The 15,661-nt window shown below is 45.3% G+C and overlaps 1 protein-coding gene across 4 annotated transcripts in view; it reads left to right on the plus strand.

Moving 5' to 3' along the window:
• The first annotated feature begins 3,393 nt into the window (after positions 1–3,393).
• Positions 3,394–15,661, plus strand: part of TMLHE (trimethyllysine hydroxylase, epsilon) — a 30,293-nt gene continuing 18,025 nt past the window's right edge. The window contains exons 1-2 of one of the 4 annotated variants that reach the window (XM_028715084.2): positions 3,394–3,651; positions 15,389–15,570. In XM_028715084.2, the coding sequence (XP_028570917.2) occupies positions 15,390–15,570 (181 nt within the window). In that variant the 5' untranslated portion in view covers positions 3,394–3,651; position 15,389. Of the gene's footprint in view, positions 3,652–10,551; positions 10,874–11,619; positions 11,639–11,663; positions 11,771–15,388; positions 15,571–15,661 lie in introns of those variants that run through there. The other 3 variants (XM_028715085.2, XM_028715086.2, XM_028715087.2) reach the window with 3 other exon arrangements.

The following is a 15,661-nucleotide window of genomic DNA, read 5'->3' on the forward strand; positions in this document are numbered from 1 at the left end:
TCAGCAAGCGATCCGTAGGGAGATAAGGGAGACTAGCAATAAAGGAGGCTGTCTGGGAGTGGGGAGGTAAAGACAGTGAACTTGCAAGGAGAGGAGACAGGAAGACTAAAGCAATGAGGAGAGAAATTAGAAGAAAAGGAGGAGAAAAAAACTGCTCCAGCTAAGGAAAAGACACTAAGGCAAATAAGAGGGAAGGGAGTGTTGAAAGAAAGCAGCTGATCAGGAGGGAGATAAGGGACAAGCCCATGGATCCTCAGGATTTTTACATTGGGTCACCTCAAATTCACCATCAGATCACATAGCATATCCATGGCTACAGCCTGCACCAAAAAAATCACGCACCCACTATTGCGTGGGGCCACAATGGCACAAAAACGTGGTTACAAAGCACAGATCCACATGGATCCTCATGATTTTTGCATTGGGGCACCCCAAATTCACCATCAGATCACATAGCATGTCCATGGCTACAGCCTGCACCCAAAAAATAAAATAAAATGCACCCACTGCTTCATAGGGCCGCAATGGCGCAAAAACATGGTTACAAAGCACAGATCCACATGGATGCTTAGGATTTTTGCATTCGGCTACCCCAAACTCACCATAAAATCACATGTCTGTGGCCACAGCATGGACCACAAAAATCATACATCCACTGTTTCATTCAAAGTACTTCTCCGTCCATTTACTTGGGAGTAAGCCCCATGGAATTCACAAGGACTTAGTTCTGAGTAGACATCATTAAGTTTATACTGTTAGTCACTTTTTTTGCATTAAATAGTCTATAGCAGGTGAGACAGTTAAATCAAAAGCCCCTCCTCTGTTGATATGAATCCACAATTCTATACCCACTTATTTGGGAGTAACCCCCACTGAAGTCAACAGGGCTTACTTCTGAGTAGACATGCATAGGATTGTGCTGTAAATTAGCCACACTTTCATAAATCAATGGGACTTAGCTAGCTGTAACTGATTTCAACAGAACCAAAGTGTGGCTTTTAGCATACACATGGTTCCATGTGCATTCACAGAATCATAGAATTGTAGAGTTAGAAGGGACCTAAGGGTCATCTAGTCCAACCCCTGAGGCACATTCTTTCCTTAAAGAATTTTGGGCACTGCAGTTCATTAAGTGTTGCTGGGACTGAGGAGTAAACTACAGTGCCCAGAATTCTTTGGGGGAAAGAATGTACTTTAAAGATGTAGCATGCACATGCAAAGCCCACTGAAGTGAAGAGCATGGCACGAAAGGGGGTTAACTCAGAAGTAAGGCCCCTTGTATGACTTGCTTTTTTTTAAATATGCTTTCCCTACCAGGACAGTCCAAACTGTAAGGTGAAGTTCACGACAGCATGCTGCCAGTTAGAGAAACTTTCTTATATACAGTGATAAAGGTAAAGGTACCCCTGCCCGTACGGGCCAGTCTTTTTTTGGGGTTGTCAAGGGTGTTGGGGTTGTCAAGGGTGTTGCTTGGCTTTCCCAGAGAATTCTTCCCTTTGTGTTATCGCCCCCCCCCCCTTCTCGTTATTATTTATTGCATACATATCCCACCTTCATCTCCAAGGAGCTCAAGGGCTTCCACTGAAATGAGGCTGCATTTTAAGTTGTACTTTAATCCTGCTTTTAAGTTGTATTTTAATTAATTGTTTTTGTACTTGATGTTAGCTGCCCTGAGCCTGGTCTTGGCCAGGGAAGGGGGGGGGGGGGTATAAATAAATAAATAAATAAATAAATAAGGTAGCTCCATGATCCTCTCCTCGTTCAGACCTGTGAGGTAGGCATAGGCTGAGAGGCAGCTCCCGGCCCAAGGTTACCCCTGTGAGTTTTTTTGGCCCAGAGGGGATTTGAACCCTCTCATGTCCTGGACCCGCACTCTAACCACTACCTCACACTGTTGCGTCTTCCCCTGGCTTGTTCAATGGTCTGGGCCCAAACCTCACCTAGAGTCAGGAGGTGATAGAGTAAAAGTGACTCAGCCTCCTCCTTTCACACACCCTGGGGCAGTTGCTGCTGCCCTTCCTCTTCCCTTTTGCCGCTGGCGCAGATGCCCACAAGGAGGCAGAGGACAGTGGCACTGAGCAGAAGGGGAACAGACGGCTGACCAGCGGTAGGCGGGGAACAGGAAACAAGTGTATGGAGTGCCAGTTTTTCTGTAAGGGCTGGTCAACTTCTGCCAGCTCATTGTCCCACATGGAAGTGCTCCTGTAGATGCTGAGGTCATTCACAGAGCCTCTTTGCTGCTGTAACCACTGCTATGGATCCACCACCTTGCCCATTCCCACAGGGCTCCATCTGCACCCCTGCTCAGCTCACCCAGGATTTTGCATGTTTGGGAGAAGGAAAGTGAACAGGCAGCAACCAGGAGGAAGAGGAGGACCTGCTCTGTGCAGGAGTATGGCAGCCTGATGATGGCAATGGCCTATGACCAGGGCCAGCCCAAGACATTTCGGCAGGAGCTGAACCACAAAATGGAGCTTCCCCTCCTTGCCAGGGAGTTTCTATGCAACACACACAGGCTGTAACTATATAAATTCTTCTTTTTTTTTTTAATTCTTTTTAATTCTTTTAAAAATACAATTAAACATATCATATCACTGACCAGGAGATACAATTCTTATATCAACCTTTTAAGAATTCTGGTGTTCCTTGTATGCAGATTTCAGACAAAAGTTCTAAGTCTTTCGTTTTACACCTGTATACAAGGAACGCCAGAATTCTTAAAAGCATCTTCACGTGGAACATTACAAGATTGATATAAGAATTCCACATCGTGGATATTGCTAACATAAGAACTAAATAGATTGTATCTCCTGGTCAAACTGCTGGACTCTTAATTTCTTATAATATGTTTTGTTTGTATGATAAGTCAGTCTACAGAACCACATACTTTGATATGATATGTTGAATCGTATTTTTAAAAATTTTTAAAAAAGAATTTATATAGTTACATACAGCCTGTCACGTTGTGTGTGTTGTTTAGTTTTGCATTTACGTGACAAAGTTTTTGGTAGTGTTTTGAAGGGAGTTTCTATGGCCTAAGTTATTGACAACCAGTCTGGGATTGCTCTTCGGCAAAAACAGAATGCAAACACTGAAGCAAACACGAAACGAAAAAATGTCCCGGGAACACTGGAGCAACAACAACAACAAAGTGCCTCCGATTTACGCCGGCTTCGCCAGATCCTTACATTTTAACGTTAACTCCCTATGCCTTTCCCGCAGCTCCTGCCCCGCACATGGAGGAGCCTAACAGCTGCTGTCAAGAACCGGAAACCGATACGCAGAGACTGCAGCCCCTTGAACCGAGCGGCCAACTAACTCCAAAGAGCCCTACAATCATCGGTCTACATAGGGGGCGGGATTACAGCCAGGCGTTCCTTCTCTCGTGGGATGGCCGCCATGTGCGGGGCACGGACAGCAATGCCACACGGTGGAGCGCCCCCCAACCCCGTTCTGTCTCTGAGCCTTGGTCGCACCAACGGTTAAAATAGCAACCGGACGTGACTTAACAGTTTTATTATGACTTTCCTCTTTGCTTCTCCCAAAAGAGTTATTTTCCTGAGACCACTCTGCCCCGCGCACTCTATGGTCGCTGGGTTCCTCCTCCTGCAGGGGCGGGTCGGTCTTCTAGAGGTGCGGATACCTTTGAAGGTAAGGGATGCTGAGCTGAAAGCGGGGGGTGGGGGGGGGGCGTGTGCGCGCAGCAGTAGCAGTGAAGGGGAAAGGGGAGCTGGGGTGGGGAGGGGCGTACAGAACTTCGGAAGCATTCGTGGGGGTGCCTTTTATTGCGCTTAATTGAGACCGCTCGCCGGTAGGACATGTGAGCCCCCAGGAGAAAGTGCCTCTGAACTCGCCCAGAGTGCATTTCCCACGCCGAAAAAAAGTCACAACTCATAAGGGATTAAGAGGGGGGGGGGAGAGAAAAGGGCAGCTGGTGTAGAGAGCGCCGTGCGTGTTTGTTCAGTTTCCTCAGAAGTAAGTCCTATTGTCAGTTACAGATAGGTAGCCGTGTTGGTCTGCCATAGTCAAAACAAAAAAAAATTCCTTCCAGTAGCACCTTAAAGACCAACTAAGTTAGTTCTTGGTATGAGCTTTCGTGTGCATGCACACTTCTTCAGAAGTGTGTGTCTGAAGAAGTGGTATCTGAAGAAGTGTGCATGCACACGAAAGCTCATACCAAGAAGTAACTTAGTTGGTCTTTAAGGTGCTACTGGAAGGAATTTCTATTGTCAGTCACTGAGGGTTACTCCCGAGTAAGTGGCAGAATTGCAGCCCATAGGCAGACAGCGCTCTACGCCCCCCCCCCCCCCGCCACTTCTTGTTTAGATATGAAATAGTGGTATCTGTTGGTGGGTTTTACAGGGGGTGGGGGTTTTATTAAAGTCAATTCAAAAGTACAAAGAAGAAAACATAATAATAGGAGCAGTGCAGAGATAGTATTTTCCAAATAAATAGCAGATAATGAGGGGAAATAAAGGCAGAAAAACACATCATGAAAGCCAAATTTCATGACTTGGTGGCATGTTTGTATAGCTGAATCTGGCACACAAAAATCAAATCCTACCAAACCTGTTGCTTGATTCTCGAAAGGAATGCTGAGATGTCGATCCTGGGGCATATCTAGATGGAAAGGTTTGCCTGGGAAGCTCTCCCTTGCAATTCTAACGGATGTACTCGTGTTTTTATTAGCATCAAATACGTTTGGGTGAATCATGCTCCCTCTGTTCCTCCTCTGCTGCTGTCTCCAATGCAAGTCAGAACTGAGAAAGGAGGGTTTTTTTTGTCATTTGTTCAAGTTGTGGGCTATATGTTTACGGTATATTGTCAGGGGCCACACAAAGAGATTGGCTGAGGTGCCTCTGCACTCATGCTAACGACTTGTGTAGTCCATATTTGTTTAACGGAGTAGCCATGCTCCCCTCCTGACTATTTTCAATGGAAATAAATATGTATAACTCTTTCTGCTGTGTACCTTGGCTCTAACAAAATGTCATTTCTACCAGCATTTCACTAGGACGTTTTGTGCAAGCGGAATACAGTGGTACCTCAGGTTACAGACGCTTCAGTTTGCAGACTCCGTTAACCCAGAAATAGTACCTCGGGTTAAGAGCTTTGCTTCAGGATGAGAACAGAAATTGCGTGGTGGCGGCGGGAGGCCGCATTGGCTAAAGTGGTGCCTCAGGTTAAGAACAGTTTCAGGTTAAGAACGGACCTCCAGAACAAATTAAGTTCTTAACCCGAGGTACCACTGTACTCATTTTGACTACTGCAAAAGGCTGTTTGCTTCAGCCTAGCATTCCACAAGCAGCTTTTATTTCTTCCCCTCTAATACATTTGACACTATTCTTTCCCTTCCACTCTTTTCCATCTGCATATAAGGAACTGCTGGGTGCTAAGAACTATGACCTGCTAGCTTTCTACTGCGTTAAGGCACATGGCACAACTCTGATGAGGAGAACATGACAGATGTTGGGTTATGGGTCTTTAAGATTTGAACAAAGGTCTTTCGTGGGCTTCCTTCCTAGCACCTTTTAATCTGCTAACTCAGGAATTGGACTAGAATCATTTGCGTGCAGCATGCATCTCCCATCACTGAAGTAGCCTTTGCCACATCTGAATGATTTATTCCTTGTTTTCCCTGATTTCCAAGCCATTATCCCACTCTTCATACCAGGGATAGGGTATTGGCAAAACCTATTGGTGTTTCGCAACTTTCTGACTAGTTGCAGGACCTTAGCCAGACCTAGCAGAGTACACACAGAATCCACGGAAGCAATTGGCAACTTGGCTGCAGACAGGATAGACGAAGCAGGAACCAGGAACTTATAGTTAGGTGTTTATTATATACAGTGGACCATTTACAGGAACAGAACACGGATCTTTAGCTAGCTCTCTCATACACGACTCACAACTCCTACACTGACTGACACACTGAAGTACTGAACTCCAAAACTCTCAACTACCAGTTAGTAGGCCATTAATTATCACTCCCTTGAGAGAGCTTGACCAATCAGGGAGCAGTCTCAATGCCTCTGCTATCTCCAGGCAGACTCCTTCAGATTGCCTTCTGGCTGGCTGCCAAACCTTAATTGACTCTATGTGAGTAGCTACACGTACACAGTTTCCCAACATAGGGAACTTCCAGATCAGGGGTGCACAACCTGAGACCCTCCAGATGCTGGACTACACCTCTCATCATCCCTGATCACTGGCTAGGCTGGCTGGGGCTGATGGGAGTTGTAGTCCAGAAACATCTGGAATGCCACAGGTTGTGCACCCCGATCTAGATGAGTAACTGTTGAAATAAAAATATATGGCTTCTAGCAAGAAGGCAACTTAATGTCCTATGAACAGGAAAGGACATTAAGTTGCCTTCTTGCTAGAAGTACCCAACGTGGTGCCCTCCAGGTGTTGTTGGACTACAACTCCCATCATCCCTGATTAATGGTAATGCTTGGTAGGACTGATGGGAATTGGAGTTCAACAACTTCTGAAGGGTACCATGTTGGCTACCCCAATTGGCTTTGCGGTTTTTTTACAATTCAGCGGTATATACAGTGTTTAAAAATAAATTACAGGCAGCAACCATTTCAGGCATGCCCAATTGATGCACACTGTGCACGCAAGCATCATGCTGGCTTACACTTGCTCTGCCAATGCCTGTGGGGGTCAGGAAAGGAACCCCCGTGCAAAATGGTGGTTGCCTGTAAGCAATTGGAAAGTGTGTTTGAAGTTTCCTTTTGGCTTTCAGGCCTCCACCAGAGAAGGGATGTCAGGCAGGAACAAAGACTTGCCTGGCTTTTTTTATGTTTGTCTGGCACATAATTTTTTTGAACTGCTGAAGCACCTGGAAGTAAATCTGAGCTCTGCTGAATGTTACATGGCTTTTAGTGTCACTGTGAGTCAGTCCAGACTTACTGGCCTGATCCTAATGTAGCTTCTCTGTGCTCTGCAGGTGCCTTGCCATCTGCTAAGTTATCAGTGTACCCTTCTATCATCTTAGCTGTGGCTTGCTTTAATTGCAGAGCAGAACAGAGTGTACACAGCCCTCCCCAACCCTGGAGCCATCCAAATGTCCTAGAATCCAACTCCCATCGGTCCCAGCAAACGTGGTCCATTCCATGGTCAGGAATGGTGAGAGTTGTAGTCCAAAACACCTGGAAGGTACCAGGTTGTGAAAGCTTGTGGCTGAACCACCTCGTCATAGTTTACCTGCCCCTCCATTGCTATAAGAGGACTCCCCATCCTGATTACACTTTGGCAATCCTTGATCATACATCCACAAATTAGGCAGAAGGTCCCAGGTTCAAACCATGGCATTTCCAGGTGCGTTTGGGAGCCTCTTCTGCCTGAAACCCTCTTCCAGTCAGTGTAGAGAATATTGAGCTGGATGGACAAATGGTCTAAGACAGTTTCCTATATTCCTAAATCCTCTAGGCATTGCTAGATAACTTCTGTGTTCCATGAAGTATTTAACACACTGCCGGTACTAAATAAACTTATTGTAATACATGATGGAGGGACACGGGTGGCGCTGTGGGTAAAAGCCTCAGCGCCTAGGGCTTGCCGATCGAAAGGTCGGCGGATCGAATCCCCGCGGCGGGGTGCGCTCCCGTTGCTTGGTCCCAGCGCCTGCCAACCTAGCAGTTCGAAAGCACCCCCGGGTGCAAGTAGATAAATAGGGACCGCTTACTGGCGGGAAGGTAAACGGCGTTTCCGTGTGCTGCGCTGGCTCGCCAGATGCAGCTTTGTCACACTGGCCACGTGACCCGGAAGTGTCTCCGGACAGCGCTGGCCCTTGGTCTCTTGAGTGAGATGGGCGCACAACCCTAGAGTCTGTCAAGACTGGCCCGTACGGGCAGGGGTACCTTTACCTTTACCTTAATACATGATGACATGTTAATCTTCTTGGCATGGTTTTCTTTTGCCATCAGTCCATGGCTGGGTTTCTAAATTTTTTATATGTGTAATCAGGAGTGAAGAATCTCTAGTCTTGCTGATGTTATTGGACTCCCAACTCTCATCAACCTGAACCATCATGGCAGTCAGTGATTTGAGGCAGGAAAATTCCAGTGCTTCCCCCCCCTGCCGAAAATTGTGTTTCATAAGTTTATTAGTAACAATGGATAATATTAGGCAAACTTGGCAGCTCCAGAGCTGTAATTAATGTTTTTCAGGTGATTATCCCTAGCAAATTTGCGAGTCAGCATATCACACACAGTTCTTTGGGTTGCTAAAGCTTATTAGTGTGTCAACGGCTTTCAGTACTTTAGTAGTTTTTAAACAATGTAAAGGAAACCCTTGCTATTGTTATTTCGTTTTCACAAACGTTCCAGTAAAACATTCTGCAAAATGTAACATTTAAACCACATTAAGTAAGCTTTCAATTTACCCTTCAGATATTTGAGCTCAAAGGCTTTTGTGCATCCCGATAAAAGACTGGCACAGAGTACGTTTTGAAATCTTTGCTTACTAAATACAGTTAAAATAAACATGGTGAATTTGACTGCTTGTTGATGGCATCGGAAAATTTTCTGATACGAACCAAAAAAATATGTAAATCACTCAAATCAGTCCATGCAAATTAGCCTGATTTACATAGGTGGTTCCCCCGGCAATTTCCAATTGTTTTTTTGGGGGGCAAAGCCACATCACTAGTTGTGTGCTGTCAGCTATCCAGACATCTGAACCCTTCATGATGGAACAGCAATTCAACTGTAACTGGATGGTGTCACCTATGCTTGCAAACGTAATCAGTTCTCTAGTAAAAACACCCATAGGTTTTTACTTGTTTATTCATTTTCATACCTATGCCTAACTTAACAACTTAAAAAACAGTTTGAAGACTCTAATAAATACAGAAAGGCAGCCATTAAATGCTGAAAAACGAGAGAGAGACAGAGCCACCAAAATAATTTAACCATAGCAGTGAATACCACTTTGGAAAATGAGCAACCACTATGGCTCAAAAGCTGCACTAAAAAGGAAAGCTGTGGTCTCCAGGATCCGTGAAATGTTGAGGGTCAGTTTAAATATTACATTAAAGGGGAAGGCACTGGCTTGCGTAAGCCCCTCACATGGGTGTGGCCCTCCAAACCTCTCGATCTGGCCCTTAAGATTCGCCTCAGGCCACACCCCTTACCAGCCCTACTCTCCACTCTTTTTCCTGACTGAAATTTGCTCAATTGGATAAAGGTTGAAGAGATGTGAGTGGTGTAGAAACCTTGGACTTGTGTGGCTGGAACGTACCAGCCACAAAAGAAGTCAATTCTGTTGCTGTGCCTGCTTTTGCTTCTGAACCTACCCAGCACTAGACGCCCTCAAGGGAGGGCCAGTCTTGCTCTATGGATAAAGGTTCTCCTTCCACCTATCTTAACATCTGATACAGGATGAACCAAAAGTAAGTGTACAGGTACTGCTTTGGAATCCACTTTCTTTGTTCTCATCATTCACGATATCAGTAAAGAAAAAAAAATCATTCATTTTTCTTAAAAGTATACCTACTTTTGGGCTACCCTGTAGTATCTCAGAGGAAGGTATGAAATGTGAGCTGAATGGAACCCTGACCTAGAAAGCGCCTTTGGAGTTGGAGGTGGGTGCATGCATCTATGTTAGTATATACTGCAGTGCTGTTGTAGCTTTGCAGCAGCCCAGTTGTTATACAATATGATCGCATCTTATGCACATTTAACTTGTGCAGTTTTAACCATGTGCAGTTGAAATTTCACATTTTAAGTGCAAGAAAATCTGAGAGCTTCAAATCTCGTTTTGTGCAGGATTTGTTTTGTTTTTTCGTTTTGCCTTGCTGGAGAAGCAAGGCCCTCTCTATGCACCAGGTCTAGGATGCTCTTGCAGGAGTGTGCAGGAACTTGGATTTCAGTGACAGACCTGGGGGGTCTCAAATTTCAGCAGATCCTATGTGGGATGCCAAAATTTGACAAATACCCCCCCTTCCATTCTGCATCATAGTTGCAGCACCCTTGATGGTCTGCAGCCAGTTTAACTGAACCAGCCATACTACCCTAAATTTGCCTCTGCAGATAGCCTTGCGAGGATATCTTGGCAGAGAGATGGGGAAACCAGTTGGAAAGGAGCTTTTAAGCTTTCTGTCTTGGTTAGGGGTGTAAATCTTTTGGTAAGCAAGCTCCAGAAGCCTCAGGTTGCTTGTGCGAGGATAGTTGGTTCCAAGTGTTTGAATATATGTGTTTTTGTTTATATGTGAAACTCTTGGAACCTATCATGCTGTATTTTTCGTAGTCACAGCATCCTCTGTGCAAACAGAGCAAAAAGCCTCTCTGGAGACCTGAAGTCACCATGGCCTTCCTTTTATTTTATTTCATTTTTTCCCCCTTGGAAAGCACTTAGCTCTTTGCTTTGCTTTGCTTTGCTTTGCTTTGCTTGCTTTGCTTTTTCAATTTTTTTTTTTAAAAGCACCAATAAGCTGCCTTGACCTCTGACCAACTTCAGGGAGGGGATATACTGGTAGCTGAAGGACAGTTTCCCCCTCCTTAGATCATCACAGGGAAGCTGTTCTGTTTCTCAGCAGCTTCCCACGGGCTGCAGCTGCACTGCCTTCCTGCCTTTCCCTCAAATTCTGCTCTTGCCCCAAGAATACGTGCCCTAGGCATGGCTGGTCCTTTCTGCTGTTTTTGGATTTTCTGACAATTCTTGATCACTCTCCTTTATTCCATCTCACCTTTCACCTCTTGGGTCAGACCCAGCACAGTCTGGCCCCCTTGAAGCAAGAGTCTCTTGTCCGCACAAAGGAGATGACCACTTCCTTCCCTTAAACACTCCAGATCATCACTGAGTTTGTACTTGGTTGGAATGAGCTGCGGATTTCATCCTGCTTATGTTCAGCTGAAGCTCGGAGGTAAACTTTGCTTGACGACAAAGTAATTGCTCAGCCATTCCCTAAAAAACAAGGAAGTGTTCAGGGATGTTGAGGATAACAGAAAATTTACCTCTGAACTGTTTCTGTTACCTACTGGTCATTCTAAGAGCCATGTTGTTCCCCTTGATTTCTAATTCTAAATGTAATTTGGCAGTTTTATCTCCTCAGTTGTGTATATGTTTGTACATTGTATGTAAATTGCCATGATTGGTGGTTGATGCAAATTTCCATCGTTGATCTCTGTGTGTCTGCCAGTCTTTGGCTCCTTAAACATGCTGAATTATTGTAAAGGTTAAAGGTGCATGCAAAATCTCTGGATGTGAGCCACGAGCACCAGGGATCAGGGCCAGCTAGTAATCACTGGACCTGGTGGGGGTAGCCAAGGGGTCGCCAGACGTTTGGACATTTAGTTCTGCTTTTCTCCCCATTTTTCTCCCTTGCAAAGATACTGTGGGCACTTAAGCAGTGCAGGAGCAAAAATAATGGTTGGGCTCTGCCCAATCTTCCCCTGGTAACCAGCCTCTCATGCATGGAATTGAATATACAGAATCGCCAGGACTGATTAGATCAAGGGCTGTGAGCCCTTTAGCTGTGAAATATATTCAGTCCGTCTCTGGCAACCTTTGATACTGAAACGGGAAAGGTGACAGAGACTGTGTGTGGGGAAGGAGATAACAGCTTTTAACTCCAGGCTCTTGGCAACGCAGGAGAGTCTTGTTGGCAGGTTTGTTGGAGCAAGCATAGGTTTGTAACAACTTTCTGTTCAGTTTCTGCACACGCATTCATGCCCGTTAGGCTCTTGGAATTATAGTCATTCAAATATCTCATTGATGCTTAGAGAATCTTCATGTCGAAATGAGCAATTCCACTCTTCAGGTTTGTTTTTCTCTCTCTTGAGCTGCTTTCTAGGAATCAAAAGTGGGGATCTAAGAGCTAATTCTGCAGTTTATGGTACTGTGAGTGCTCTGTTGATTGTTCCTCTCTTGATTTAACACAAGGATCATATTTTTCTCTGTGTTTTATGTTTGCATTTTATCAATGTGTGAATTAGTTTCTTCTCCCTTTGGAAAGAGTTTTGGGAGCAAATGAATTAGGAGAACATAGCAGAAGTGGTTTTTCTTGCTGTCTTTAATTAAAGGGACTTTTTTTATCAGACAAGCTTAAGTTGGCATTGGAAAAAAATGCAAGCTTTTGCATTTCACAGCACTCTTGGTTAAACAAAACAAGAAAAGGCGCAGAACCTCGGCAATAGAAAGCAGGTGGTTGAAAAATACGTCTTTGCTGCCAACAGGCAATTCACCTGAAACTTGAAAGTTTGCAACTTCTTGTAGCAGCAAAAATCAGTCTGATAAAAGTACGGTATATCATGTCCCCTGCTTTATGCTTTGAGAGCAGCATCATAGCCACAGTCTAGCAGGTCACCACTCATCGATAATGTGAGAGTCTCAAAGGGTCAGCTTTGAGCAAAGGTAAGAATCATTCTTGCTAACTTATCTGTTGATGATAAATGTGAACTCTGATGTGTATGTTATGCTCTTCATGTGAATTGCTTCACGGTATCTTCTTTGTCAACTCTCTTTAAAAAGCTGCAATAGGAAACTGACTTGTATACAGTTGAACCTTTGGTCTATCTAGCTTGGTTTTGTCTGCACTAACTGGCAGCTGTTCTCCAGGGTTTCAGGCAGGAAACCTATCTGGGGATATCAGGGCTTGAACGTGAAATGCAAATGATGTATCTACTACTGAGCTGCCTGTTACACTATGAACATAGGGAGCTTCCTTATACTATACAGTGGTACCTCGGGTTAAGTACTTAATTCGTTCCGGAGGCCCGTACTTAACCTGAAACTGTTCTTAACCTGAAGCACCACTTTAGCTAATGGGGCCTCCTCCTGCTGCTGCACCGCCAGAGCACGATTTCTGTTCTTATCCTGAAGCAAAGTTCTTAACCTGAAGCACCATTTCTGGGTTAGCGGAGTGTGTAACCTGAAGCGTATGTAACCTGAAGCATATGCAACCCGAGGTACCACTGTACTGAGTTCATCTACTATACATTGGTTCATCTAGCTGCCTGGCAGTGTGGCTCTCAGGGTTTCAGGCAGGGAATTATTCTCAGCCATACCTAGAGATGCTGGGAATTGAACCCAGTTGGTTGTTTTGGTCTGTTTAACGTGGTTCTCGTGTTCTAGTGGTGCTGTACCAACAATGCATATTGTAAACTGCCCTGTGATCCTCAGATGAAGGGCGGTATAGAAATTTAATAAACAACAACAAAATTATAATACGGATAAGATTAAAATGCTGGGAATTTCAGCTGGCCAGTAAATGTACCTAGGATTGAAGTTCTTAGTAGATGAAAGGAGGGTTGGCCCACCCATGAGGCAAGATGAGGTGACCGCCTCAGGTGGCAGAATCCATAGGGGCAGCAGATCCAACCTGCAATGAATGCATTGCTCACTATTGCTGCGGCTGCATTCCCCCCTTGTTCCCAGTGTAGATCTTTGTGGTTCATCTCAAGTGCCAAAATGTCTTGGACCAGCCTTGGATGAAATGAATGTTTAGACCCTGCCAAACCTTACATTTACCAACAAAGGTCCGTATAGTTAAAGCCATGGTTTTCCCAGTAGTGATGTATGGAAGTGAGAGCTGGACCATAAAGAAGGCTGATCGCCGAAGAATTGATGCTTTTGAATTATGGTGCTGGAGGAGACTCTTGAGAGTCCCATGGACTGCAAGAAGATCAAACGCATCCATTCTTAAGGAAATCAGACCTGAGTGCTCACTGGAAGGACAGATCGTGAAGTTGAGGCTCCAATACTTTGGCCACCTCATGAGAAGAGAAGACTCCCTGGAAAAGACCCTGATGTTGGGAAAGATGGAGGGCACAAGGAGAAGGGGACGACAGAGGATGAGATGGTTGGATAGTGTTCTCGAAGCTACAAACATGAGTTTGACCAAACTGCGGGAGGCGGTGGAAGACAGGAGTGCCTGGCGTGCTCTGGTCCATGGGGTCACGAAGAGTCGGACACGACTAAACGACTAAACAACAACAACAACAACAACAAACCTTACATCTCATGCTAGCACGGTCACAAAATAATTGCTGTGAGAATGCTTGAATTAGTGCTCTGGGTCCTGCTTTTGAAGTTTTTCTACAGTTATGAGCAACTTTCTGCAGCCCTCCTTCCCCCCTCCTGTTGTGTTTTCTTTCCATCACTGCCATTACCAGTTCTGGTTTTTGCCTTGAGCTGAGATATAAAGTCAGTTGCATAACTTTGTGAAATACCGCCATAAAGATTAAAATACCTATTTGACCTCTCTGTTGTGTGACCTAAACCAGTAGTCAAGTAAGGATGCTGCTGGCATTGAGAAATCCCTGCTTGGTTGTCACTAGGATTTGGGAAGAGTGGGAGTGTTCTTGCAGGTAGGGACACCACATATGAGAACATGGGAAGCTGCTTTACCCCAAGCCAGACTAACTCAGTGTTGTCTGCACTGACTGGCAGTAGCTCTCAAGGTTTTCAGGCAGGAATCTTTCCCCGCCTTACTTGGAGATGATGGAGATTGACACCTTCTGTATGAAAAGCATGTGTTTAACCACTGGGCTATAATCTGTTCCTCTCTTCCTGAGACCCTGTACAGCTCTGCCAGTCATAATAGGCAATACTGAACTATATGAACAAGTACTCTGACTTGATAATCTGACAACCCTGTATGTTCCTAAATCCACTTCAGCAGGTGCTTATTTGCAGCCACTCTCTACTCAATCATGTCTCCCAGCAGATCAAGTTAGCAGGACGTGTGCTGCCGTGCCACACCATGGTTCCTAACATATAATTGCCAGGTGCAGAGGACTGATTGATTGCAGCAGGCCGTTTACGTGATTATTGCCAGCAAAAGACCCAAGAGCTACTGGCCTAATTCTCTTTCCTGCTGTCATCACACAACCTAGCAGCTGACACACTCAAGTCCCATTACCACCCAGAACAGCAGTCTCCCAATTGCAGTCTGATTTAGCAAGTGTCTGAGATGTGGGTGTGATCATTAACCCACAACATGGCCTTGGCCTTATCCCTTCATTGCACAGAACTCTTGATTGTTCTAAAGGTTCCCCTCCAGGTGAATGCGGATAAACCCCACACAGGGTTGGTTGGGAGGGAGGTCAGGTATTTTCAGCTGCATGGAATTCTGTTGCAGAGCAGCCCTGCTTACCTGTTCATATGAAAAGGACAAAACCCAGCAGCAACCCCCCAAATCAGCATCTTGGCTGAGGATGCTGCAGGTTCCCCCCCCCCAAGAGACCAGCTGCATATCAGGTGGCGCAGCTGCAATCCAGGGTTTCACCCAAAGTGTCTTTCTCTTCTTAAATCGTCTCTCACACACAGCTCCTTGCATGCAAAGCGTCAAGCATGGATTGCAGTGTGGTTTCAAAACTATTTCTAACAATGGCACATGTGAGTGAGGGTCTCTCCCTGTTTGGTCTCCCTTTTCCAGGATGTGGGGTCGTCAGCTGATTCACCTGCTCTCTAGCTCCCAGCGGCTACTGAAGAAAAGTCCCAGGTGCCGGGTGCCATGGCTGCTCAACTTCAGGAAAACCCTTCCAAGTCTGACTCGTTGGCATCACACAGCCCCAGAGTCGCTGAAGTGTGCCTGGCAGTTAAACGATGATCACTTGGGTAAGTACCCTGGGGGTGAGGGGCTTTGAAGGGCTGGGAAGGATGAAAGTCAGAGCATGTGAGTGGCTTCCTGGGCAAAAGCGCTTCCATT

The sequence above is a fragment of the Podarcis muralis genome, chromosome Z (genome assembly GCF_964188315.1).
Source record: "Podarcis muralis chromosome Z, rPodMur119.hap1.1, whole genome shotgun sequence".
Taxonomy (NCBI): domain Eukaryota; kingdom Metazoa; phylum Chordata; class Lepidosauria; order Squamata; family Lacertidae; genus Podarcis; species Podarcis muralis.